This window comes from Pan troglodytes, chromosome 19, assembly GCF_028858775.2.
Source record: "Pan troglodytes isolate AG18354 chromosome 19, NHGRI_mPanTro3-v2.0_pri, whole genome shotgun sequence".
Classification (NCBI taxonomy): Eukaryota; Metazoa; Chordata; class Mammalia; order Primates; family Hominidae; genus Pan; species Pan troglodytes.
In genome coordinates this window covers 61,441,084-61,468,321 of record NC_072417.2, presented here as the reverse complement: position 1 = coordinate 61,468,321, position 27,238 = coordinate 61,441,084, and the positions used below count along the sequence as shown (strand labels likewise).

Here is a 27,238-nt window from a genome sequence, read left to right as displayed (position 1 = left end):
TTTTTTTTTTTTGGAGACAGAGTCTTGCCCTGTCCCCTGTCACCCAGGCTGGAGTGCAGTGGCGTGATCTTGGCTCACTGCAACCTCTGCCTCTTGGGCTCAAGCAATTCTGCCTCAGCCTCCCGAGTAGCTGGGACTACAGGCGTCCACCGCCACACCCAGCTAATTTTTTGTATTTTGGTAGAGACAATCTGCCTGCCTCGGCCTCCCAAAGTGCTGGGATTACAGGCGTGAGCCACCATGCCTGGTCAGCCTCTTATATAAGGGCACTAATCCCATCCACAGGGTGAGATCCTCATGATTTGATCATGTCCCAAAGACCCTACTTCTTAATATTCTCACACTGGATATCAAGTTCCAACATAAGAATTTGTGTGTGGGGGGGTACTAACATTAAAACCTTGATAGGGTCTAAGAGGCCCGTCCTCGAGGCCATGGTCCTAGGATGGGCAGAGCTGCCCATAGCCCACTGTGCCAAGCCCCCTGGTTGGGTGACATCACAGGTACATCTGGGTTGGGAGGGGCCCCAGGTTCCATGTAGCCCAGAGATCCCCATCATTCCTTGCTTCAAGCCAGAGGTTGGTCGGAGGTGACAGCAGCCTGGTGGAGTGCCGTGTGGGTGCTGATGCTCGTGCTCCCAGACCTGCGGGGCAGGTCTGTTTGAGGTCACTGTTGCAATGTGCATTTTGAATATTTTCAGCTGTATGTGCACGGCAGGGGCTTGGCCCATGCACTGCATATGTAGCTCATACTTGGTGAGCTGTGTAATGTGTAGAGGTGTTGCCAAGGGCAGCGGAAATGTGGCCTTTTTCCAGCATAATCATGAGTCCTACCACTACCTGCCCCTGCCCCTGCGGCCAGGACGGCTCCCACCCCTGGAGTTGCTGAGATCTGCTGGGGGTGGAAGGACAAGGGCTGGTTGCTTTGTCCTGACTGACCAGTGTCCATTGCTCTATCCCTCTGGACTCCCAACAGCAAGGTGTCCAGAGGAAGGTACCTTTCAGGGCTTTGCCCTTGGTGTTAGGCAGTTAAGCAGGTCCCCTTCAGGACTGTGTGGCGGTGCCTGGAGAAGCACAGGGGGCTGCTTTGGATGCCATGCCTGGTTTCCAGGGCATTCACTGATGGGGGAAAGCTCAGAGACCAGAGAGGGTTGGGCAGGGCTCACTGGCCCTTCTGCTGTGACCCCAGGGAGTGAGAAGGCCCCCTGGGAGGCCTCTGCAGGAAGTCTAAGGCTAGGCCTTCTCCAGCCAGCTCTTTCTCTAGCCTCTTCTCAGCACACTTGAGACTCCGCCAGCTCTGCCCTTCTGCCTGGCCCTGAGCAGAGGCCCAACATCCCCAAAATCTTCAAGATGAATTGTATTAGCTTCTAGGGCTGCCAGAACAAAGTACCACAGACTGAGTGGCTGAAACCACAGAAATGTATTTCTCACAGCTCTGGAGTCTGGAAGTCCAAGATCAAGGTGTCGGTAGGGTTGCTTTCCTCCAAGTCCTCTCCTGGCTTGTAGATGGCCACCTTCTCGTGTCCTTACAGGGTCTTCCCTCTGTGTGTCTGTGTCCTCATCTCCTCTTACAAGGACACAGGTCATAGGGCCCACCCTAATGACCTCATCTTAATTATACTTACATTTTTAAAATTTTTAATGGGTAGTTAATTATACTTTAAAGACCCTATCTCCAAGTAAAGTCACCCTGTGAAGTCCAGGGGGTTAAGGTGTAAGGTTTCAACAGAGGAATTTGTTGGGACACCATTCAGCACACAGCACCAACAGATGCTCGGAGCCTGGGATCAAAGCTGAGCTCTCCTGGAGCCCCAGCCCAGGGTGCCTTCTGCAGCATCCTTGTTGGGCTGCTCCAGCCCATGCTGGCTGGGGACACCACGGCTGTACAAGGGGTCTGAGGTGTCCAGCACGGCAGAAACAGCCATATCCCAAGCTCATTCGTATTCAGCTCAGTCCTGGGGAGAGGAAAGCGGGGCTCTCAGGGATGCTGGGGGTGGCTCCCCCATTGCTTAGCTAAGGGGCACTCAGTTGCCACGGTGACCTCTGTCTGCACAGTCAAATACACTCGGCCCAGCCACTTCTTTGGGCTGGAGGGCTCCCCCCACCCAGAGTTCACACTGAGTGTTGAGTCCCTTGGTGACAAAAACATGGAAACGGTTGCCATGGCAGCCATTCTTTGGAGCCCTCAGACTGGAGTGCAAAGTTCAGGATGCCCAGGAACAGCTGAAATGAAAATACGGGAAAATCCGCTTCCCTCACCCTGGAAGGATGAATTGGTTGGCATTCAGTGCTCCCCTGCACTCGGCTGTCCCTGCCCTCCCCATCCCCTGGTCCATGTGTGGGTGCAGGGGGGTGCCCTGGGAGTGCAGGAGCAGAGTGGCCCCCAGAGACGTTGACAGAAGCCAGCCAGCATAGGAGGACAGGCTCAGCTGGGGTGGGTCCATTGTCTGGAGTGGTAAGTGGGGAAGTGATGACTGCTGGACATTCCCTGGGGAGGTGTCCTTGTGGCTGCTGAAGCCACAGAGCTTGCCTGTGTGTTGGTTTCTTCAAGCTGCTGCTCCTTTCTCAGGAGGGCTCAAGTCTACTCCATGGCCCAGCCTGGGGAATAAAGGTGTTTTGCCCAGTGAAGGCTACAGGGTGTGAGGGTGGGATCAGTGAGGGGAAGACAGTGTGGGGCAGGGGAGTGAGTGGATGGCTGTTTCTCTTGAACAGAGGTGAGTACAGCAGAGGCCCCTCCAGGTACCCCCTGGTCTGGGGGCAATGATCATGTGTCCACCCGCAGCAGGTCCCCAAGAAGGCCCCATGAGGCTCTGGTGACCTGAGATGCACCAACCAAAGGGTTCTGCACTCAGAGTTGTTTGAGAAACCAACACACGTATACAGGATTCTTAGGTTAAAGGCTCTCAAAAGTCTTGCAGTAAGGAACCTCTTGACTTTGTTTAACCTAGTATTTCACAAACTTACTAGAGCAAAGTTTCTCATTTATTTAGCATCTCTCATTTTTGAAATCTCCCTTACTATCTTGCAGAAATGACATCTGGTAACATTTGTCCTCTGAGTCAACGACATCGGCACCACTTGTGAGAAATGCATATTCTAGGGCCTCACCCAGATTTGTTGAATCTGAAGCTCTGGGGCGGGGCCCAGCAGTGTATTTTCACAAGCCGGCCAGGGGATGCTGATGCATGCTCCATTTGGGGAAGTCCTCTACTAGGGAAAATACTGGCAGAGAATTTGGAGTAAGAGGAATGGTCTGGGGACCTTGGGCGGCACGGAGGAGGAAGGGAGGCCACCTGGTAGGGATGGCTTAGGCGTGGGAAGCGGCAGTCCAAGGTCCCCGGGGCTCTGGAAAAGGCACTACGGCCACCCCAAAGGGTGGGTTCTCATCTTCTGCCCCTGAGCATTGAGGACCCATTATGGTTTTCTGAGGCTGGTTGGAGGGCCAGGCTGTGTGTGGAGTGTCATGAGGTCTGGTGTAAAGTGACTTGGGCCTTTGGAGAAGCGCACCCCTGAGGAACCGCCCTCTCCCCGCCAGCACTGCTCTCACCCGAGCGCCTGCCCTGGGCAGACAGCTTGCCCAGAGTGCTGGGGGCGTGGTCAGCACCTGTAGGCTTCCTGGACAAAGTGGGCCTTGACAAGGCCAGGAGATGGCTTGTCCCGACGGCAGTGCTGGGTGGCACCCTCAAAGCGTGGGAGGCAAGGCTTCTTGGCCCTGTTGTTAGCAGGTGGGGGTCTACGATCAGCTTGCCACCACCCACGCGCTCCTGTATGGGCCACTCTCTGCAGTCACTTCCTGGGGCTGGGTCTCCTTTCCCTTCTCCCCAGGCTCAGGCAGGGCGGACCTAGCCACAGCAGCTGGGAGCCCACCCGTCTGCCTGTGCTTCCTTGCAGCCGTCCAGATCCACATCCTGAAGGCGGACAAGGCGGGGGACTGGTGGAAGTTCACGGTGAACATCATCTCCGTGTATAAGCAGGGCACGAGCCGCATCCGCCGCGGTGACCAGAGCCTGTGGATCCGCTCGCGGGACATCGCCTGCAAGTGTCCCAAAATCAAGCCCCTCAAGAAGTACCTGCTGCTGGGCAACGCGGAGGACTCTCCGGACCAGAGCGGCATCGTGGCCGATAAAAGCAGCCTGGTGATCCAGTGGCGGGACACGTGGGCGCGGCGGCTGCGCAAGTTCCAGCAGCGTGAGAAGAAGGGCAAGTGCAAGAAGGCCTAGCGCCGAGGCAGCGGGCGGGCGGGCGGGCGCCAGGGCGGGGCCGAGCGAGAGCGGGCGCCTTGGCCCGGCCGCCGCGGACTTGGCCCGCGAGGGCTTTCCCAGGTGGGGGGAGGGAGGGGGCGGGGCCGCACGGCGCGGGGGGCGGGACCCTCGGCGGCCCCTCCCCCTACCCCCACCCTGCGCGCTCTGGGCGGGAGCCGCGTGCACGCGGGGCGGGGTGCGCCGCCGGCCGGGCCCTGGAGAAATGAGGACGAGACGTAGCTACCTCACGGGGCTCCTTCCAGAGCAGAGACGCGCTTCCCTGGGGCTGGGCGCGGCCGCCGTGGAGGGGCTGGGGGCAGCCTGCCCTGGGGCCCGGGGGCGGGCGCAGAATCGCACAACTGGGGCCCCAGGCGCGGGGCGTGGATGGCGCGGAGACGTGGACGGGAGGAGAACTGTGAATTCTCAAGCCCGTAGTGTGGGCGGGGCGCGGAGCACCCACCAGACCACCACCCGACACGCAGCAGATGGGATCCCCCCTTTCTCCCCGGCCCCTTCTAGCAGTTCCCCGCGGGCCACCTGGCTGTCACAGCCTGGGCTCCTCCATCTGAAGGGGCCTGGCAGCATTTGGGGAGTGGACAGCTCCTGTCCAGCCAGCATGCCCCAGGCGGCCTCTGTCTCCACTGCTACCTGCTGAGTGGGTCCTACTGGGTGGGGGCTTGGGGTCGGTGGGTGGTTCACCTGTGGAGAGAGGAGAGGAAGCCCCTGCTGCTGCCTGTCTCTGCCCCTGCCCAGCGTGGGGCTGGCCCATCCGGAAGGCAGTGGGCCCAGGGACACTCCTGAGAAGCCCAAGCCGGGTGGTCACCGCCTCATGCTGGAGCTGCCTGTTGGAGGAGGCATCGCAAACGCAAAACCTCCCAGAGAGTTTCCTTTTGGAAACTTGGAACCAGCCCTTTTTATGACATTTTCCAGGGGGAGGGGGAAGGGGCACTGGCTGGGTTTACGGCAGTGACACTATTTATGTAATGACATCAGCTCCCGCAAGGCCCCTCAGCAATGTCAACAGCTGGAAAGGGCCTGAACGGGCTTGGAGTCTGCAGGCTGCGAAGGCACTTGGGCCTGCCTTGGGGCAGGGGGCTTGCTTGAGCTGGGATGGGGTTTGCTGGCTCAGTGAAGTACCAGAGTGCCTGAGCCATGGGTGGGCAGGGGCGCAGGAATGACCAGGTTCCTGGGGGCCAAGGAGGCCATGCTGGCTTCTCCAAGGGAAGGCACAGAGGCTGCCGGCCTGCCCCCTACAGCTGTCTTGGGTCTGGCCTGGGCCACACCTTGACGACCGTGCCTTTCCAGACGGTCTTTGTGGAGTCTGCCCGTGCCCTCCACTGTGCCCCAGCCCTCCTTCCAAAATCTCCTAGAGACACAGTCCTCAAGCAGGCAGCCCCTTTTGTTCTGACCTCCTCACACAGGGTCCATTCCTGTGCCCTGGGGCCTCCTGGCTCCCTGCCTTCCTGGGCTCTCTGCACTGCCCGGGCCTCTGGCCCACATCCTCACACCCGGCGCACTGAATTAAGAGGCCTGGCTCCCCTCACAGTCAGGAAATTGGTTTCACTTTCCCAGCCAGAGTTTGGCTGCTCAAAAGGGTCATACCAAGTATGAAGCTCGGCCCCCGGTGGTCTGGCTTCCCTCCGCCTTCCCCACATTTGCCCGCATCACGGCTGCCATTTATTGAGCACCTGCTGTGTGCCAGGCACTTTACCCACATGCTCCCAGTGTGTACTCATGACAACCCTGTGGGACAGGGACTCATTATCACCAGCAAGGAGACTGGAGTACATGTGCCCAAGGTCATGCTGCAAATTGGTGGCAGGACTGGGGCTCAGACTCCAGAGCCTGACTTTCTGACCAGGGGCCACGCTGGCCCTCACTGCACTCCAGCTCTGCAGCCCACCCACCCAATCCCTGTGCAGGCTGGGAGGGTGCTCTTGGGGGAGTGGCCACCGAGCCCCTGGCCCTGGTTACTGCCTCTTGAGGACACTGGCAGCTGGGCTGGAGAACAGGAGCCCGGGGTGGGGTAGGGCATGGGGACAATCACATCTTCAGAGGAGGCAGCAAAGTGGTGGGGGATGCAGGGACGGACTTGCCAGATGGCAGCTCCAGGTTCCAGGAAGGCAGGCCTTGGATGCTCCGAAGAGGTGGTAGAAAGGTGTTTTTAGAAAGGTGTTTTGGCTGCCTCAGGGTGGTTGGAGAGACTCCAGGAGAGACTGGCAGAGGTGCCTCAGGGGCGGGGAGCAGACAGACCTGCTCTGGGAAGGGGCATTTGGCTTCCCTGAATCCAGCCCAAGGCTGGAAGACAGGGCCCCTCTCCAAGCTGTCAGCGCCCCTCGGATGCCCAGTGTGGTATGCTGGGCGCCATCAGCATCACAAGGCACTATGCTGCTGGGGCTGTTGTCCTATTTCTGTCTATGCCAGTGTGGTTTCTTCACCCTGCCCAGAAGGGCCGTGGCAGCCCCACGATATCCCACCCTGGGTCTGGGTCTCACGGGTGTCCTGTGAGGGGCTTGCACTTGTGGTCTCTGAGGCCCCCTCAGCAATGGAGCTGGCGACACGCCAAGCAACAAGGCATCTTGCGGAAAATTCAGCCAGTGTCCTGCCCCTCCCTTCGGCTCAGCACCCCGCAGGGCACAGGCTGTCCACCCGGTGGTCTGGCCCTTGGGGAATGCGTCAGGGTGCCCAGATCCACCAGGCTAGCGGCCAGGTCACTGTTGGGATTGCACGGTCGTCACGAGCTGCCTTTCCTATCCACACACCCAGCCAGGACCCAGCCCACCACTCCCGACTGCAGCCCCGGCCTCTGCGGTGAGCACCATCCTTGGGAAAGCACCCCTCCTCCACTCTGGTGCCCCACTCCAAGGAGCAGAGGGAAATGGGAATTGAGGTGTTCCGGTTTGTACAGTTAGGAAGGGATGTAAAACGGAACTAGATTTTGATTTTGAAGAGTGTATTAACCAGAATTGTGCTATGTAGGTGTTTGAAGAAAAACATACCAGATTAGTCTTTGTTTTTGAAACAGCTTCCCCAGTTGTCCTTTTTCTTACCAGCTGGGTGGTCTGGTGCCCCTGACAGCTGAGTGCCTGCTTTACGGACACACAGTAATGCCGAAGATTTGCGGGGGAGGACATAGGGCTGTCCCCGGGATTCACCTGCTGGCTGTGGTCTCTGCCCACTGCCTCTGTCCTTGGAAAGCAGGGCAGGAGGCAGCATCCCCAGGGGCCTCTATGTGGGAGGGAGGGACACCTGGGGTCACAACCCAAGGAGGGAGGGTCACAGCCCAGGGAGGCTGGGAGCTGCTCCGAGGCCCTGGAACTCTGCCTCAGTCGCGGCATGCTGGAGAGGGGTACGGACTTTCTTGGAGTTGTCCCAGGTTGGAATGAGACTGAACTCAAGAAGAGACCCTAAGGGACTGGGGAATGGTTCCTGCCTTCAGGAACGTGAAAGACGCTTAGGCTGTCAACACTTAAAGGAAGTCCCCTTGAAGCCCAGAGTGGACAGACTGGACCCATTGATGGGGCCACTGGCCATGGTCCGTGGACAAGACAGACATTCCTGTGGGCCACGGCACACCCGGGGGGATCAAAATGTGTACTTGTGGGGTCTCGCCCCTTGCCAAAAGCCAAACCAGTCCCACTCCTGTCATTGGACGTTTCTTCCCATTCCCTCCTCCGAAATGCACTTCCCCTCCTCCCTCTGCCCCCTCCTGTGTTTTGGATTTCTGTTCACTCAGAATTGTAAATGTTTAGTTGTGACCATGACGTATTGTTTGGGTCAATGTCCCTTTCCAATGCATACTAATATATTATGGTTATTATATATGAATATATTTAATGACATGGAAAAAGTTGTGGATTTTCTTTCTTTCCTTTTTTTTTGGGGGGTGGGGGGTTGGTTAGAGTTGTAATGGACCCAGATGGAACTTGTAACGTGGGCCCCACATGATAGAACTAAATTCAGATATCATTAAATAAACTCTTGTACACTATGCTGTCTCGCAGTCTTGCTTGGTGGCCTGGGCTGTGGGAGGTGGGCGTGTGGGGAGGCAGGGGAAGGATGGAGTTTTCGGGGAGTCTGAGGAATATGGCTTCAGGCCGAAGAACTCCCCTGCAAGTCAGAGCCTGGGTTTTACCCAGAGCCTCAGAGACAGAGCCCTAACTAACTCCCCCGAGTAGGCAGGAAAAGAAAAGAGCAGTTTTGCTTGGAATGTCCTAGGGCCTTGCTGGCTGTGCTGTTTTGAGCTAAAAGGTTCTCGAATGGGACAGTCTGTATTGCAGGCTGCAGGAAACCACTCCAGGGACCCATCCTTGCCATTCCCTGGAGTTCCAAGACAGAGTGGGGGGAAAGGGGTCCCCTCCCACTTTGCCTTACCTGCAACTCCCGGGTGGGCGGAGAGCCACCTTTGACCCTCCCCATTTGATTCAGAACCTGCAGGTAGTTTCTGACTTTTACATAACTGGCTTCTTCTATGAAAGCCAAGTAGAGACTCAAGAAACTACAGCAGGGTTAGTGAAACTCAAGAGAGCTTGCAAAATATTTTTTTTCAAGCGATTGCTAAAGGCTTCGTGCGGTGCAGAGACTGGGCCAGTGCCAGCACCACGCAGCCACCAAGAGCTGAGCTCACTTGGTTTCTGAGAGGCTATATTTAAACCTCCAAATGGTTGTGATTTCTTTATAAAATAAACAATTCAGTCATTAGGAACATATTGTGTTGCCACGCAAAGTGGGGCCGATCGTCACTAGGAAGCTATAATTTCTGCACCCAGCTGTTTTGAAGGCAACCCTCAGCCATGGGCCCGGTCTAGCCCCTAAGCAACGCAGGCTCAACAGGCCCTTCCTTCGAAGGTATGGAAAGCCCCTTCCCTGCTGTGTGGAGAGCTGACTGGAGATGCCATTAGCTTCTGCTCAGGAAGAAATAGGGCCAGCCCTGCTGCCTTGGGGGTCTGGCTCTGCGGATGGGAGCTAGGCTCTCAGAGCCTGGGGTCAAAGCCAGGGCAGGTACATACGTGAGTGGTCTCCGGGTGTCCCAATCAGTCTCAGGTGTAAGTCTCTGCTGAAATGACAACGCCTGACAGTGGGTGGGCAGGGATGACATCCAGGTCTCAGTTGGCCAGACAGGCTAAGGAGAAAGCAAGCCTATTCTGGGGTCTCAGGTGCTCCCCAGGGCCAGCGGGGCCACTGGTAGCATTTAAGACCCGCTGAGAGACTAGGCTAAGAGGCCTGTGATGCACTTGAGGCAGTTTCATTCTCAGCTTTGGTCATTTTAGGTCAAGGGTCCAGTTCTTAAGGACTTTCATGATGTGGCTTTTTTTCTGTCCATTTAAAAACAAAACAAGTGCGTGTCTGAGAGGGCCGCGTTTCCTTGGGACGCCACCACAGTCAGGCCGTGTGAGGGTGGCGGCGGCCCCAGGCCCAAGGCCAGAAGGAAGCACACTGTTGCTCAGAGACACATTAGAACATGTACTGTCAACGGCCCCTCTGCCTCCCAGGACCTTATGCTGTAGTTGGGGAGAGAGGGCATCTGCCAAACTCAATGCAGGAAATAAGCTGGGTTGCTGCTAAGGACTGGCCCAAGGTAGTGGGAAAAGCCCATTTTAGAGACGGGAATGCAGAGTCACCAGGAAGCTGGGTGATCACCATCAGGGACCCAGAAGCCAGTGCTATCCAGTAAGAAATGCCTGATGGTGGGTGGGCAGGGACGTCAGAGCCCTGTGGGTGTCAGAGCTTCGTGGGGCCTGCCCGGCCACCTGACCTGCCACCAGGGAGGCTCAGTCATTCATAAGGCTCTCCCCTGCCCATTCCCCTCTGCCTCTCAGAGATAGTGATGGCAGAGACAAGTGGCATGGGATGCCCACTTGTAGCAGACACACCCTTTTCAGATTTTGTTGAACAGACATCTCTTTCTCCACTCTTCTTAAAACTAAAGACATATAAGAAATAGGCCAAGAAAAATGGGGAATGAAAAGAACAACGGAGCCAGTAAGAAATAGAGGATATGGACGGATTACACACCTGCCTTATCAGACTGGAGCCTCAGCGGGACGGCAAGTCATTTCTGGAAAGAGATCAATGTCTTTTGTTATTGACATGTAGTTGGGAGGAAGTCTGTGAAATTGTAGGAAGCAATCAGAGGAAAGATGGATCTTGGCCCCCTTTTTAAAATAAGGGGCAAAAACGCACTTAATTTCAACAGGGCTGAGTTAGAAAATCCAACTAAGAGATGATCCTTAACTAGTCTCTGCTTAAGATACCAGTGTCACTGTGAACCTCAAGAAGCAGGGCATACGATTCTAAGGAGGCTAAGGTACTCTTTCCTGACCAGGAGGAACAATGCGGCTGTTTGGCCAGCCAGCAGTTCTCTCTGACTAGTCAGGAGGGAGCCTCGCAGGTTTTTTTTTTGTTTTGTTTTTTTGAAACGGAGTCCCCCACTGTCGCCCAGGCTGGAGTGTAGTGGCACGATCTTGGCTCAGTGCAACCTCTGCCTCCCGGATTCAAGCGATTCTCCTGCCTCAGCCTCCCGAGTAGCTGGGATTACAGGCGCCTGCCACCATGCCCAGCTAATTTTTTATATTTTTAGTAGACATGGGTTTTCACCATGTTGGCCAGGCTGGTCTCGAACTGCTGGCAGTTTTTGGAGAGGGGCCGTCGGCAACCTGCATCAGCCACGTAGAAGGAGAGTTTCTGGGATCTAGCTCACGGAAAAAGCCCAATCCCAGCCAGGCCGAAGGCTGCAGGCAGCAGAGAAAGAATTTTCCCTATCAAAGTCACAAATGACTGGTGGAGGCCGTGTCTAGGCTGGGGCCCTGCGGGTTTTGAAAAGAGCTGATCGTCTTGGGGCTAATGATAGCTAAGGTTTAGTTACAGTTACTAATAAAAATGAAGTTTAAATGGAACAAAAGTACCAGCTGTACCCAGGTATCTGGATTTCTTTATATGGTATCCAGAGTTAAAATGCTTATAATTAATAATCGGTTAGGTTAAACAGTACTTACACTGTTATTTTAATCACGGTTTATTTTCATTGAAAAAGCACCCGACATGGTGGCTACTAAGGCCCTGCCTTGCCTCTCTTCTTTATGCTTGGGGTGAGGGCTTTAGGCTTGCCCAGCCAACTCCAAAGCACTCACTGTGGGTCACCCAGGACTGTGGTCCTGGCAGCTTTGAGGGGGGACAGCCAAGCCTTTCAAACCATGCTGGAAAATGCCACCTTTACATTAGCCACGCTCTCTAGGGTGGCTCTTGAGGCAGCAAATCCCCAAAAGGGACACATCCCAGCCACTTGGGTAATGCTTGCCACTTCTGGCCTGGTTGGGGTGGGGGTCTCATATGTCACCCACCCCTTGAGGAAGGCAAAGGGGAGCCGGGGTTTTCCTACCTGGCCCGTCCCCACCCTGTGTGGCCTGTGCTGCCCCAAGCCTAGACGGCAGGTCCCTGCATTCTAACCTCCTGGGTAGCTTTTTATCCACCCTGCCCTGCCTGTGGGTCCACAGAAATGAAGTAACTTGTCCAGGGTCACACAGCTAGCAGTGCTGGGGTCGGGCCTAGAGCCCATTCAGCCAAAAGAACAGAAGCCGCTGTGTGCAGACATCGGCTCAGTGTTTTGCTTGAAAAGGCCTTTCAGTCTGACTGAGCCAGGACTCCATGGCTCTGGTTCAAAGACGCCCCACGAGTTGCCGGGGCTCCGTGCTGAGCAAGTCGAGAGGAGGTGAGAAAGTCAAACAGACTGTCAATGCCGCCTCCCCCGAGCCCCAAAGTGGGGGGCTCCCTCCAAGGAGACACTGTTTGTAGAGATTTGGGGTTTCGCAGAAGACTGGAAGATGAGGCTCTGCAGATTCTTGATCGTCCGTTGGATGATCCGTTAGCAACCACCCCACCCCGACGAGGAGGCGCATCCCAGGGCGCCTTACCAGAAAGCCCTTGGTCCCCTGTCCAGCGTGGCTCCTCTCCTTCAGGAACACACGCACCTACAACAAGCCCGCTTCCTTTCCTTCTCCTTCCTGTGACAATCCAGGTCCTCGGCAGTATGGCTCATCCTCACTGCTGCCCCTGCTCTTCATCCTCTCAGCCCTTTGCACCTCCTGTCTCGACGCAGCCCGTTTCATTCTTCTAACTCTGCTTCAAGGGCCTCGACATCCCAAGGCTAGCCTGGGTCTGCATGTGTTGGCAGCTTCTCTGGAAGCAGGGATCAGGCTCCATAGAGACAGGAGAGCCCTTGTCCTGGGCCCTGGTTCACGCTCACATCCTCACAACAGTCTGTCCTATTGCACTAGGTGGAAGCATGGGACAGGATCCCCAAGATGTGGACTTGGAGGCATCTGGCCCACTGGGCCTAGACTTGGGTTGGGGAATAAACTTCTTTTTTTCTTTGAGACGGAGTTTTGCTCTTGTTGCCCAGGCTGGAGCGCAATGGCGCGACCTCGGCTCGCCGCAACCTCCGCCTCCTGGGTTCAAGCGATTCTCCTGCCTCAGCCTCCTGAGTAGCTAGGATTACAGGCATGCGCCACCATGCCCAGCTAATTTTGTATTTTTAGTAGAGACGGGGTTTCTCCACGTTGGTCAGGCTGGTCTTGAATGCCTGACCTCAGGTGATCTGCCCACCTCAGCCAGAAGGAACTTTCTTTCAGCGGAGCCAAGCAGGGCGCTCTGTGCTTGTGTGTGCCAACTCACTCTATCCTCGCAGCAACCCTGTGAATAGGAAGGACACCTCATCTCCACGCCCTAGACAAAGGAGCAGAGGCAGAGGAAGGTAACTTGCCCACGGTCTCTGAGCTGGTAAGTGGTGTGGCTGTCATTAGGGCCGTTCACTGCATATTTCAGGCTCTTGGCCTTCCAGACACTTCCTGGTCCCCTCGTGGTGAAGCAGGCCAGGTGATGAGCTCTGGCCAGTGAGCTGTGAGCAGAGGCAATGGGTGTGCTTCTGGGCTGCACGTGTCACTGCTGGCGTGAGAGCTTCCAGAGCTCCCTTGTCCTTTGCCAGAGAGACCACGGTGGCTTTCCCATCTGCCTGGGTCAGAGCTGGGCAGGTGTCTGGGCTCCTAGACCCCAGGTCTTCCCGGGACCCCTGGAGCCCTCAGTCCCTAGGAAATGACATTACACCAGGCTACACGTGGCTCTCTCTCTGGTGTCTCTGTCCACAGGGGGTTTCAGGTCATGCCCTCTTGAGCAAATCCACCAGAAACTCACCTGCTGTGAATCCCCTACCTTCTTCTCAGTGAAATCTTGTGCTTTGGAAATCACCCATCATCAGCCCTAATTCTTTCCCCTTTCGTCCTGGAGGGCAGAGCAAGGCCAGCTGGCCCAGCCTGCTTTCCACACGTATAAGAGAGAGCACATGGTGCTTGGCCCCCTGACCCCTGCTAACACGAACTCAGCCATCCATGGGCCTGGCGTCCTCTGCAGGCCTGCCCCATCCATCTGCCCTTTCTGAGACACACACACGTACACATGCGCTGCGCACACTCAACACACAGGGCTGTCGGAGCCAGGTGAGGCGCCACGGTAATCTCATCCCTCTGAACCCTCCACAGTGCTTTCCAGCCCGACCACCTCCTGCCCCACCTGCCTTATTCCACAGGCTTGATTCTGGCTGCTTATAAAGATGTGTCAGCCCTGAAAGATGAGAGTTGATTGTCACCAAGGAGATGAAAAAGAATGCGCTTCCAGGGCTAATAGCAGTTCCCACAGGAATATTTTTGTGAAGTGGAGGCTGGCACCCCTAGGAGGAGTGCTGAGCCTGGCGGGGTGACTCGGGTGGGGCAGAGCGGCACGGTGGTGGTTACACACTCAGACACAGGCCTGTGTGGCTCCTCCGCACAGCCCTCACCTCACTCCTTCCCCACTACCTGGACACACGTGGCCTTGAATATACACCCATTTCCTACACAGACACGTGGCTTCCACAAGCAGGCCAGACCTCAAGGATTCAAACTGCCTATTAATCCAGCGTCCCCAGGATGCCCAGAGTACTGCGGGGTGGCCAGAACCCACTGGCCACCATGAGGTAGGGGACCCCGAGGGACCTCCGGCCAGCACGAAAATGACCAAAGTCAAAACTCAAAGGGCCACAACTGGGCCCAGTGCTCTAGGCAGCTCTCCAGAGCTCTGAGTCTTTGTTTTTTTGTTTTTTGTTTTCTTTGAGACAGAGTCTTGCTCTGGTACCCAGGCTGGAGTGCAGTGGCACAATCTTGGCTCACTGCAACCTCCGTCTCCTGGGTTCAAGCAATTCTCCTGCCTCACCCTCCTGAGTAGCTGCAATTACAGGCACCCGCCACCATGCCCAGGTACTTTTTTTTGTATTTTTAGTAGAGACGGGGTTTCTCCATGTTGGTCAGGCTGGTCTTGAACTCCCGACCTCAGGTGATCCGCCCGCCTTGGCCTCCCCAAGTGCTGGGATTACAGGCGTGAGCCACCGCGCCCGGCCGGAGCTTTAAGTCTTTACTGAAGCAATGCACAAGAGGTCAGAGCTTTGGGGGAATTTATTGAGAGCAGGTTTTGCGTACCAAAAGGGTGTTGGGCTTGCATCTGTCATTGGCAGGTGTCACTGCTGGTGGTCTCTTTACTGCCATCAGTTGGTCGGCCAGACTGCAACAACCACGATAGCCACAAGCAGCAGTAAAATCACCATGATCATCCCTGGAAAAAAGCAGCAGAAAATACTACTTTTAATGATTCCTACCAGAAAAGCGTCACACATTCTGAGTGTCTGCAGAGACTCAGAGGGATGTAGTTCCCTCTGAGCCTTCAGTTTGTACGAAGTGGAGAGAGGTGGTCGGCGGCCTGGGGCGCCGCTGCTGCTACACAGCTCTGGCTTTGCAGGATGGTGAGTGCAGAAGGCAGGGGCCTGGGTGTGGCCAGGCCCCCCCAGGCAGCACTCAAGCCAGGAGGGGGTGCCTGCTATGCCCCTAACTCTAGCATCTGTGTACACCTTGGACCACAAGGGAGGGCGGAAGCTGCTGACGACAGCCACCCTCACTACCCAATCAGATTATGCATTGATGATACGTTGATAAAGCAAAGGGCTTAGGAGAGCATTCTAGAACCCATTTCTCCATTCTCCACATGGCTTCACTTTGTCTTCTTGAGTCCAAGATCCTTAAGTCACCCCTTTGTAAAAATATTCACCGATAGAGGTGCTTGTTTTGATATATACTTTTTCTGCTAGTATTTGCTAGTTTCATTTCCTGACGTTTTTGGCTGGAGAGCACGGGCCCTCCTAGCCAGCCCATGCTGGGTGCCACTCTGCCTTCCAGCCCCGCCCTACCTCCTCTGGGTCATGTGTCTGCACTGACCATTGCCTGTTCCTTCACCTGATGCTGATGAAGTGGGCCCCACAGAATGCAGCCCTCACTTAGTGCAATGAGCTCACTGTCTCCCATGTTTGCTTGCCCAGTATTTAACGAGTGTTTACCACGTGCCGGGTACCAGCGGTGACAAGGTATAGCATAACAGAGAAGGGGCGCCCTACTACAAAGTAAGCACTCAAGAAAGGTTTGCTCACTGAAGAGTCCTTGAGCTGCCAAGGCCCCACAAGGGAGGTGGGTAGCAGAGGAGGAGAGGTCCATGAAAATGCTTCAGAAAGTAACAGGGAGAGCCATGTGTGCAGGGTCACATGGTTGCACAGCCATCAGGACTGCTGAACGCCACGGTAGTCTGTGGCATATGTTCGTGAGCAAAGAAAATGCTAAATTTCAATTAGACATTTGTGAACATAAAAGTCCAATTTGCTTTCCGGTCCAAGTTCACAGACTTCCTGAATCCCCTCCACAGATCCTCAGGGTTCAATGTGGATCAGGCCATACCAATCTTAAGCTCAACCCATGTGGGCACTGCACCATGGTTTTGAATATTGAAGAGACTTAAAAATGTATGGCAAGTGGCTGGGTGCAGTGGCTCACACCTGTAATCCCAGCACTTTGGGAGGCCAAGGCGGGCGGATCATCTGAGGTCAGGAGTTCGAGACCAGCCTGACCAACATGGTGAAACCCCATCTCTATTAAAAATATATTAAAAAAATAGGCCGGGCATGGTGGCTCACGCCTGTAATCCCAGCACTTTGGGAGGCCGAGGCGGGCAGATCATCTGAGGTCAGGAGTTCGAGACCAGCCTGGCTAACATGATGAAACCCCGTCTCTACTAAAAATATATTTAAAAAATAGGCCGGGCGCAGTGGCTCACGCCTGTAATCCCAGCACTTTGGGAGGCCGAGGCAGGCGGATCATGAGGTCAGGAGATCGAGACCATCCTGGCTAACATGGTGAAACCCCATCTCTACTAAAAGTACAAAAAATTAGCCTGGCGTGGTGGCAGGTGCCTGTAGTCCCACCTACTCGGGAGGCTGAGGCAGGAGAATGGCGTGAACCCGGGAGGCGGAGCTTGCAGTGAGCTGAGATTGTGCCACTGCACTCCAAACTGGGCAACAGAGCAAGACTCTGTCTCAAAAAAAAAAAATATATATATATATGTTTAAAAAATATTAGCCAGGTGTGGTGGTGGGTGCCTGTAATCCCAGCTACTTGGGAGGCTAAGGCAAGAGAATCGTTTGAACATGGGAGGCAGAGGTTGCAGTGAGCTGAGATCACACCACTGCAATACAGCCTGTGCAACAACAGTGAAACTCTGTCTCAAAAAAAAAAAAAAAAAAGAAAACGAAAAGAAAAAACAAACTAGGGTAAGCTTCTTTGTCATCTACCTGTGACTGTGGTTGCATTTTTCTGATATGGGCTCTTTCTCTGATGATCCAATCTTTTGAGAGACGCTTCTCTTGGGGCCCCAAGGTTTCTCCCCCGTCTTCCTGTAGATGAAAACCTCATCCTAGTCTACCTCAAGGCTCTGCCAACTTTGGTTCATGGGCCAAATCTAGCTGTGCTCTGTTTTTGTGCAACCCACGAGCTAACAATGGTTTTTATATTTGTAGAGGGTTGTCAAAAAGGTAAAAGGAGGAGATGTGACACCGTCTGTGGTCTGCACAGCCTAAACCGTTTACGACCTGGCCTCTTCCAGAGGCTTGCTGGCTCCTGCTCTCCATCATCATGATGATGACCCATCTGCAGCATCAGTTCGCCCACTTAGGCGCTGGCCTTCAATGCACTCTTCATTTCTTTCATCTAGGGATTTCCTTTCTTCCTTGTAAATTCAGCCCTGCATTAACATTTGTGGGTAGGTGGAATTACACTATTTTACCTAACATTTCAAGATGCTTGCAGCAAGAAGGCAGGGGTAGGGGTGGGTGGGTGTGTGTGTGTGTGTGTGTGTGTGTGTGTGAATATCTTAGTCCATCTGCAGTGAGAAGGTAGGGATACGGGTGTGTGTGTGTATGCGTATGTGTGTGTATGTGAGAATATCTTAGTCCATCTTCTTGCCAGAAGCAGAAGAACAAATCTTTTCACTGATTTCTGCTCCAGAAACATCTTCAGGTTGACCAAAAGCTCCCCTGGGCAGGAGCTTCACTAGTTCTTGGTTATTCTGGTGCCTGTGTGGTGATCAGCTGAAGACTTGGTCCTGGCTGGGTGAAGGTTTATGTTGCGCAACATGAGGAGAAGATAACGAGAATGAGGAGGCAGGCACAGGCTGGGATGGGGCGAAGGGGCAATCCCTGGCACTCCAAGGCCTGGGTTCACCCTAAGATGACAGGGAGGGGCTGGCAGCTGAGGAGATGAGGGAGAGGATGAGAGGTGTTTTAGGAAGCTCCAGTGGGATCACAGTTGGGAGGACACTTGGGCCCAGAAGCTCTGTGCAGCAAGGCAGGCTCCACACTGAGGCTCTGATGGCCTGGAGCAGAGGCCAGTATGAATGACCGTGAATTGTCAAATCAGGGTGATTATGAGAAGAGCGGAGCAAATGACAAGAACAAAGAAATCAAGAACAACAACTGATTGGGAAGAGGAAAACACACATCTGGTTTTGGTTCATACACCCGGAGCGTGAAGTCCAAGGGAAGAGGCCTCAAGGCATGCGCAGTCACTGCCATCCCTGATTTGGCTCCCTGCAGTGAGGGACTGCTTTCCCCGGTCCCTGCTCCACGATGGAACTACAGCAAGCTTTTCAGAATGTAAAGAAGATCAGGTCACCTCCTTGCTTAAATCCTCCAGTGGCTGAAACTGAGATCCAAACTTTACAGTGGCCAAGGGGGTCTTGCACAGTCTGACCCAGCAACCCTGCAGCCGCACTCTGCGCGCTGTGTTTGAGCCATCCTGGCTGTCTCCAGTGCCCCCAACAGGCTGATGCAGAAGGTAGGGGCCCTGCCTCCCAGCTTCGACACGCGCTATCCTTTCCATCTGGGAGCTCCCCACTCGTGGTCTAGTTAATCCCTCAAACTCAGTGGCATTTTCCCAAGGAACTCTTTGTCATCCTCCAGTTACCTGTGCCCTCTTTGCCCCCCTAAGTTTCCATGGTAACTCTTATTAAATCTTTTTTTTTTTTGAGATGGAGTCTCGCGCCCAGGCTAGAGTGCGGTGACGTGATCTTGGCTCACTGCAGCTTCCGCCTCCCGGGTTCAAGCAATTCTCCTGCTTTAGCCTCCCAAGTAGCGGGGATTACAGGTGCCCACCACTATGCCCGGCTAATTTTTGTATTTTTAGTAGAGACAGGGTTTCACCATGTTGGCCAGGGTGGTCTCGAACTCCTGACCTCAAGTGATTTGCCCTCCTGGGCCTCCCAAAGTGCTGGGATTACAGGCGTGAGCCACCGCGCCCGGCCTTGAATCATTATTTAGGTACTCAGTTACTGTCTGTCTCTCCTGGACACATGAACATCTACACCAGGGACTGTGGGTTCTCGTTCACCGCCATATCCCCCGTACCTAGAACAGAGCCTGGCACAGGAAAGAGGCACACACACACGCGCACACACACGCGTGTGTGTGTGTATATAAAACAAATGAGTAAATGTATCGAATTTTTGGAAGGGATAAGAAGAGTCAAGAGAGGCATAGAAGGAGTGGTCAGCAGAGAGGGAGAAGCTGAGAAAATGTGGCAAGAAGGCCAATGAGTAAGAAAATTCGAAAAGTGGCCAATGCCAACCCACAATACTACAGAGACAAGAGAGAAGAATGCTCTTCCACAGAAGAGCTGCAGAGAGCTTTCATAGTACAGTTTTAGCGCATGGTGGGTGGGTCTAGTGGAACTATTATTAATACAGTCGTGGCTAAGCTGCTAATTTTTCTACCACAGATGCTGCGAATTAGACAAATTGTGCCCCAGGAAAGGCATGACAGGGCACACATTATCTATAAAAAATGAAAATGGGCCAGGCGCTGTGGCTCACGCCTGTAATCCCAGCACTTTGGGAGGCCAAGGCGGGTGGATCACGAGGTCAGGAGTTTCAGACCAGCCTGGCCAACACAGAGAAACCACGTCTCTACTAAAAATACAAAAATTAACCGGGCATGGTGGTGCACGCTTGTAGTCCCAGCTACTTGGGAGGCTGAGGCAGGAGAATCACTTGAACTCGGGAGGCGGAGGTTGTGGTGAACTGAGATTGTGCCACTGCACTCCAGCCTGGGCAACAGAGCGAGACTCCGTCTCAAAATAAATAAATAAATAAATAAATAAATAAATAAATGAAAATGAACTTGAGTGATGGACATCTTGGACAGTAAGCTGATAAGATGTGATAAACTGGGTTCTTGTCCCAAGATGAAAAGAGGGATTTTAGGAGCCATGACAAATAAGGCTTTTATATTTTAAACCCTTTCAGAGCAAACAGGGGGAGACTTTAAACAGGCTTAAGTAAACTGGTATATACTGAGGGTCAATCGAGGAGGTCGTTTTAAGATGGCAGGTGACAGCGATAAGCAAAAGCCAACTGCTGTCTTTTGGATTCTTTGGGTCAAAGAGAAGGTGTTTATCTACCTTATCACGGCAATCCTTTTTCTTTAAGAAGTTTGGCTTTCTTCGAATGTGATCCCAGCTCTGGCACCTTTCTGAATGGAGTTTCTCTCCTCTGAAGGATGTTTCGGAATGAGTAAGCAGGGATCTTTTTGAAGCCAGGGAAAGCTGAGCCACACCGTTCATGAAATAGTCATGAGTGCCAGGTTTGGCACTAAGTGCTATGGGTGTATTACTTGGTTTAATTCTGCACAGTAAGTAACCCTCATCTCTGTTTTATATCTGAGGAAGCTGGGGTTCTGGAAGGTGAACTCTCCTACCTAAGGCCCTCTGGCAGGTAAGAGGAAGAACTAGAATTGGAATCCAGGTGGGTAGGACCCCTCTGCCCACACGCTCACCCTTGTCTACACCAGTGGAGCTTGAGTGGAGGCATCCTGACTCGAGACAGTGTGGGGGTCCCTCGGGGAGAGAGGCTCAGACTCACTGGGGTTGAAACACTGGGATAAAGAGTTTCTTCTCTTTTCATCCTCTTCTCTTTCTCCCTCCCTCCTTCCCTTCCTTTACGTTTTATGATGGAAAATTTTAAACATATACAAAAGCAGACCGAAGGGCACGCAGAACAGTGATGAGCCCATCCGTCAGCTTTCACAAGGATCCATTCATGGCCTGTCTGGCTTTATGCAAACCCTCACCTGCTCCCTGTCTCCTGCATATTATTTTGAAGCAAATTCCAGACATAGGTCATCTACAAATATTTCAGTAAGTATCACTAAAAGGCACCATTAAAAAGACACACACACTCCCCCACTACCCACATAACCACAGAGGGTCTGACGGTTCCTAAAGGCAGAGGCAGGGAAGAGCTGGCAACTCTTCTGATGTAGGAAGGTGGCCCCAGTTTCAGGGGCGCAGCCGACCCCCCTGCCGGAGGGACATGGGACCTCACATCGTACTCGGTAACGTGTGAAAGGCAGAACTTTCTTCTTCTGCCTCAGAATAGTTCTTAAACCTCAGGGGGTTCTACTCATCCATTCCCCCAGCTAAGGAAATGTTTGACATTTCAGAACAAGGAAAGACAGTTGAACTTCTGGGAGGCTGCCAACTTCTTAAACAATGAATGCTCTCTGCCCCCAACCCTAGCACAGAACACCTGCTGCGGCTCCTGACTTCGGGATCGTTTCTCTGCACTTCACTCAGCTCCTGCCCTGGGCCCGCTGGCACCTGGCGAGGCAGATTTTCCCTTCCAATACTCAAGAGTCCCTTTCAGGGGCAGGCATGGGATGCCAGGGTTACAAGAGTGGAAAAAAATGTCCATTTCCTTTGGTCAGTTTACCAGATGAGTATTACTCAACCACTTACAATATTTACAAGTCCAGCTCATGGCAATTAAAAAAAGATGTAAGAAAACAAACTCCTTTTCAAACTGGGAGAGGATATTAAACACAGTCTCTCAGGAATGGTGTTTTCTGAAGATTTTTCATCTGGAGTCATGGTCCATACTTTTTTCCAGTGAAACACTGGAAACGAACAAAATACGGAGCTTGTGCTGCCAACGCCCCTGCCACAAGTTGGGTGTAGGTAACAGCTCTCAGTGCTTACTGACATGGAGGAGGAGGGGAAGGAGGGGAAAGAATCTGGAGGCTGACTTTTCGAGAGAGAGTGGATCTCTGTGTTGGCCACTTCTGCCCTGTAGCTGCAGGGGAACGTGGCAGGTAGGCTGATGGGAAAGCAAGAGGCAGGGAGGGGTGAAGGGCGCTTTATCCAGGAGTCTTTTTATCTGGTTTTGTTGCAAGGAAAGCCGCCTTAGCTGCCTACTACTATTTTGGTTGTCTTGAACCAAAACACATATTCTGGCCAGGCGTGGTGACTTATGCCTGTAACCCCAGCACTTTGGGAGGCCAAGGCGAGTGGATCACCTGAGGTCAGGAGATTGAGACCAGCCTGGCCAGCATGGCAAAACCCCGTCTCTACTAAAAAATGCAAAAATTAGCCGGGCGTGATGGCAGGTGCCTGTAATCCCAGCTACTTGGGAGGCTGGGGCTGGAGAATCACTTGAACCTGGGAGGTGGAGGTTGCGGTGAGCCAAGATTGTGCCACTGCACTCCAACCTGGGTGACAGAGCGAGATTTTGTTTAAAACAAAAACAAAAACAAAAAAAGCATATTCTTTTTGTTTGCCTCGCTTTTCACACCAGAAGAGTTAGGCCAACTGGCAACCCCCATGTAGCTACTAAACTTAAAGATGAACAGAGGACACTTCTTAGGGACAATTCCTAAAGTTTGTTTTATTTTTTTGGCAGTTGTGCCTGTCAATAGGTGACATTTGCTTATGTATTAACCAGTGATCAGTCTCACTGATCAAACAGACTTTTCACAGCAGACTCCTGAGCTGAGGTGGGGAATAAGCAGGAGAAGAGACAAAACTGGAATATTTATCTTCAAAAGTTCATGTAAATGTTCCCTTTAATCCCACGACTGGGCAAATACACGAAGAAAAGAGTAGACGCCGTGCAGAGAAGGTGAGCGTATTTACATTCTGATTTCCAGATTGAGAGGCTGGAGAATGGTGGCTATGCTTGAGGTCTCTGCCCAGACCTGCCCACTCCAGGGGCTGTGTGTGCTCTGCTGGGGGACCCAGGGTGTGACACTAGCAGCCTTCCTACAGCCGCTGCTCAGCTGCGCTAGGGGAAACCAGGCACTGGGGGTGTGGAGAGGAGGACCTACCTGCCTCTGATCACACCCCTCTTGAATCTATCTTTCCCCACAGTTCTACATTTTAATTTCCCCCGAATAATGCTTTCATTAAAACACTGGCAAAAGTCATCTCTGGTTTTCTGAGTTTGTTTTGTTCTTAGCCTGGCATCCAACTCAACTCTGCAGGTTTTTCTTTCTCTGTATTGTGGGCCAGCCTTCCTCTGCGGCTCCAGGGGGTTGCATCTGACTCATCAATGGAGTCTCTGCCCGCTCCCCTCTGAGTGTAGCCTCAGCCCATTTTCTGCCCGCCCCAGGGCAGGGCCGAAGCCTTGAAGGCTCGTGCTCTGTATTTCATGTCCTCCATGAAGACTGCTCAGCCCGTACACAGCCAGCCTGTCCTGGAATCCGAGGGTATCTGCAGCAAGGCCATTGCTCTTAAATGACTCCCTTCCACCTTTGGTTCTTTTTTTATTAATAATTCCTTCCTTAGGCCATAGAATCTCCAAAAACAGATCAATGCAGTCTGGTGCGGTGGAAGGGGTACTGATTTTACAGTCAGGAAGACCTGACTTCTAATCTGCCACTGGTATACTATGACACGTTGGGAAAGTTTAACTCTGGAGCTCAGTTCTACCATCTCTGAAACAAGACTGAAAAATCCTGACTTCACAGGCTTGTTGTGAGGATTTCGGAAGATACAGTACATGAAACTTCTAGAACATAACTGGCACTCAATAAATGGTAACTCTCCCAACAATAATTATTACTCCTCGTAATAATTACACCCTGCCTGAAACGGGTGCCTAGTGGTGGCAGGTGCTCCGTAAATGTCCTGCAACAGAGCCAGTCTCTCAGCTTAACAACAGAAATCAAATGTCACTCTCTCCAAAAGAGAAGGAAGAGTAGCAAAAACAGAGGAACACCTGGGTGGCATTTAGTGTAGAAACAGAGGGAGCAATTCTCTCCGAGGCCCGGCGGTGATGAGGGCATCCGGGAAAGGTTGGAAGTTCAGGGTGGAATGTCTGGCAGCCTCTGTGTCAGTTATTAGCTACAGGAAGGGCAGCTGTGCTGGGCGGAATGCTGGCGGCGGTCAGCAGGCAGGCAGAACACAGCCAAGTGGACACCAGGTGAGAGGAACTGTGAAAGGCCCAGACTTTTTAAAAACCAGTGAGGAAGTGGAGGTCAGAGCAGGGGTCACAGGACGGGGTCACAGGCAGGAGGAGGAGAAGGTTAAAGCAAACCACAAGGAGCACCCGGCTTTATAACACATTCAGCTACGCGGGAGAAAAGGTGGAGAGGAACCCAGGGGCAGGGGAGCCTGTGCGTCTGGCCATGCTGCATAAATAACAATAATAATAATGACGATGAAAATAATAGTCATAGTGTCCGGGCATGGTGGCTAACGCCTGTAATCCCAGCACTTTGGGAGGTCATGGCGGGTGGATTGCATGAGCCCAGGAGTTCAAGACTAGCCCGGGCAACATGGTGGAAACCTGTCTCTAATTTAAATTTTAAAAAAGAAAAAGAATAATATTAATAGTAGTAGTGTCACAAGAACAGAAGTCAAGAATAAAGCCTGGGCAACAATGCGAGATCCCACCTCTACAAAGAGTATTTTAAAATTAGCTGGCTGTGGTGATGTGTGGCTGTAATCCCAGCTACTCGGGAGGCTATGGTGGGAGGACTGCTGGAGCCCAGGAGTTCGAGGCTGCAGTGAGCTGTGATTGCACCACTGCACCTCAGCCTGGGTAACAGAGTGAGACCCTGTCTCTTAAAAGAAAAGTCAAGAAGGCCGGGCACGGTGGCTCACATCTGTAATCCCAGCACTTTGGGAGGCCAAGGCGGGCGGATCACCTGAGGCTGGGAGTTTGAGACCAGCCTGGCCAACATGGTGAAACCCCGTCTCTACTAAAAATACAAAAATTAGCCGGGTGTGGTGGCGGGCGCCTGTAGTCTCAGCTCTTCAGGAGGCTGAGGCAGGAGAATCACTTGAACCCGGGAGGCAGAGGTTGCAGTGAGCTGAGATCGCGCCATTGCACTCCAGCCTAGGCAACAGAGCAAGACCCTGTCTTAAAAAAAGAAAAAAACAAAAAAAAAAAGGAAAAACAACAACAACAACAACAAAAGAAAAGTAAAGAATCAACGTACTGTTGTGCCATTAGGAACATGTGCTCAGAAAGTTTACAGGACTCAAGTCCCATATTATTTTCATCATCAGACAATGAGGCTAGCAGGGCAACAATTTCCCCCAATTTATAAGTGAGAAAACAGGGACTCTGAAGTTAAGCAGAGTGAAAAGAAGAGCCGAGACCTCTAAGGCTTGACCATCCCACACTCCCTCCAGTGAGCCCAGGAAGGCAGAGGCTGGCGGCAGGACTGGCGTTGGGTGAATGGCCATGTTCTCTGGGAGGGAGCATCAGGGAGCTCGGCCTGACTGGGGGAACTGGGAGGTTAGGATGGGAGGAGGCAACCTGGGTGGGCCCTGGACGTCCTGTAAGCCACAAACTATGACACGTGCCTGTGACTCCTCAAAGAAACATGTTACAGGGCAAAACAATCAGCCCCCAAATAGAATCTTAGCTGGATCTCAGTTTTGTATCACGCTGACTGAATGTAACAGTCTGTGCCTTTAGACAAGATTGCGGTGGAGGAACACAGGACAGTAGGCTGAGGAAGGGCCTGCAGAGTCCAGCCCGCCCTTTCTAGCCTCTGCGAGCAAGTTACCCAACATCTCTGCTTTTGGGCCCCCTCAGGGGCCACGTAGGACAACGCACACATTTCCCAAAGCTGCGAGAGGATGGCATGATGTCTGTAACGGCCCAGGGCCTGGCACACAGCCGGTGCTGGCTAAATGTAGGCTGGCTAAATTCTTCTGAAAAGTACCAGCTTCCTGAAGGTCAGAACTGTGGTCCTTTAGGCTTGGCATGGTGGCTCACGCCTGTGATCCCAGCACTTTGGGAGGCCGAGGCAGGTGGATCCCCTGAGGCCAGGAGTTCGAGACCAGCGTGGCCAACATGGTGAAACCCTGTCTCTACTAAAAATACAAAAATTAGCCAGGCGTGGTGGTGCACGCCTGTAATCCCACCTACTCAGGAGGCTGAGGCAGGAAAATTGCTTCAACTCGGGAGGTGGAGGTTGCAGTGAGCCGAGATCGTGCCACTGCACTCTAGCCTGGGCAACAGAGTGAGACTCCGTCTCAGAAAAACAAACAAACAAACAAAAAAACTGTGGTCTTTTGGGGTGGCTCTTTAGAGTGGCCAGGCCAGTGTCCCCCATGTGCCTGGGTGGGTTTGTGCTGAGGCGACACTGGGAAGAGAGAGGCACCTGGCACCCTCCTCACCCTGGAAACTCAGCCCTCTCCCCAGAAGGCCAGGCCCCTACCTGGAGAGAATCCACTCCCAGCCTGAGCTGGTGCCCAGCACCGGGCTGATGAGGCATTGCTCTGCAGGAACACAGAAACGTGGAAAGAATCAACTGGAAAGAAGGCAGCAACTGTCGGAAAAGAGAACGGTGTGAAGAGAGACATCTGGGGGCCAGAGGGAGCAAGAGAATCAGGAGAAGGTGACCTGGAAGGGGTGGGGGTTGGGATGAGAGAAAAAAAGGACTGGTCTAGAAACAGGAAATTAAAAGGAATTAAGACTGCAGGTGACAGGGCAGAGAGCTGGACGGCAGCCTAGTGAAAGGCAGGTTCCTGGGATCTGGGGTCTGGGATCCAGGCATGAGCACCTTGCCGGGCGTCAGGTTGCCGTGGAGCAGCAGTCACGGCCACAGGACTCTGGTGAGGCCGCCGCTTGGTCAATGGAGACCGCATGTGAGACCTCACGGCCCGGCCAGGGCGAGTCAGGTCAGAGTGGCTGGTGAGGCTGTCCCAGTGCTGAATAGCAGCACTGCCCTGGTAAGATTTACCCAAGAGACTCAGACTCACCCACACTAGAACTGATCTCTTATCTGTTGAGTGCCTACTGTGTGTCGGCTCCAATGGGTGCAAAGATGTATACCTGGCTCTTCCTGGGTCTGTGGGTCTCATGAGAAAGGCAGAAAAATCAACCCTATCTCTACCCACGCCCAACACAAACACGAAACTCTGCAGATGATAGCCGTTCCTTAGAGGGAGTGTGTAAAAACTCTGCCACTATTGTCGCTTCCTGCACAGAAAGTGCTGAATAGTTTGTAGGCCCCATCTGTGTTCTTAAGGTGTTATTCATTTCCCTTCCCTGAAATAAGCTCAGCTCAGCAACTGCCACAAGTCAAGGGCAGAATTCAATTGTAAATAGATAATCCTTCATATCAGCCACCAAGAGCAGCAGGTTAGGAGTTGTCAAGCCAATAATTTAATGCCAATTCTCTGGCACGTCAATATTTGCTAAGAAATATCCCTTCATTGTGCTGTGTGTTACCCCTGGGAATGTGAATCTGTCTGGAGTCTGGCAGAAATTCAAGTGTCTTTGAAAAGACAGTCAGGAACTCTGTTACGGATA

The 27,238-nt window shown here is 53.2% G+C and overlaps 2 protein-coding genes and 1 long non-coding RNA gene across 7 annotated transcripts in view; 1 reads left to right on the top strand and 2 right to left on the bottom strand.

Annotated features, from left to right (window-relative positions):
- NTN1 (netrin 1) overlaps positions 1-8,231 on the top strand; it is a 240,492-nt gene extending 232,261 nt beyond the window's left edge. For all 4 annotated transcript variants that reach the window (XM_024350490.3, XM_016932409.3, XM_016932411.4 and 1 more), the window contains exon 7: positions 3,891-8,231. In XM_024350490.3, the coding sequence (XP_024206258.2) occupies positions 3,891-4,219 (329 nt within the window). In that variant the 3' untranslated portion in view covers positions 4,220-8,231. The remainder of the gene's footprint in view (positions 1-3,890) is intronic.
- On the bottom strand, positions 1,621-3,892 carry LOC107969256 (uncharacterized). The gene is made up of 2 exons (XR_001710956.2): positions 3,108-3,892; positions 1,621-2,597 (listed from the first exon to the last, which is right to left on the bottom strand). It is a non-coding gene; the product is annotated as an uncharacterized LOC107969256 (long non-coding RNA).
- Positions 8,232-14,700: 6,469 nt separating the features above from the next.
- STX8 (syntaxin 8) overlaps positions 14,701-27,238 on the bottom strand; it is a 326,781-nt gene continuing 314,243 nt past the window's right edge. For both annotated transcript variants that reach the window (XM_063799782.1, XM_001165656.6), the window contains one exon: positions 14,701-14,875. Coding sequence is in view for 1 of the 2 variants with exons in the window: in XM_001165656.6 (XP_001165656.1) it covers positions 14,808-14,875 (68 nt within the window). In the remaining variant the exon portion in view is untranslated. The remainder of the gene's footprint in view (positions 14,876-27,238) is intronic.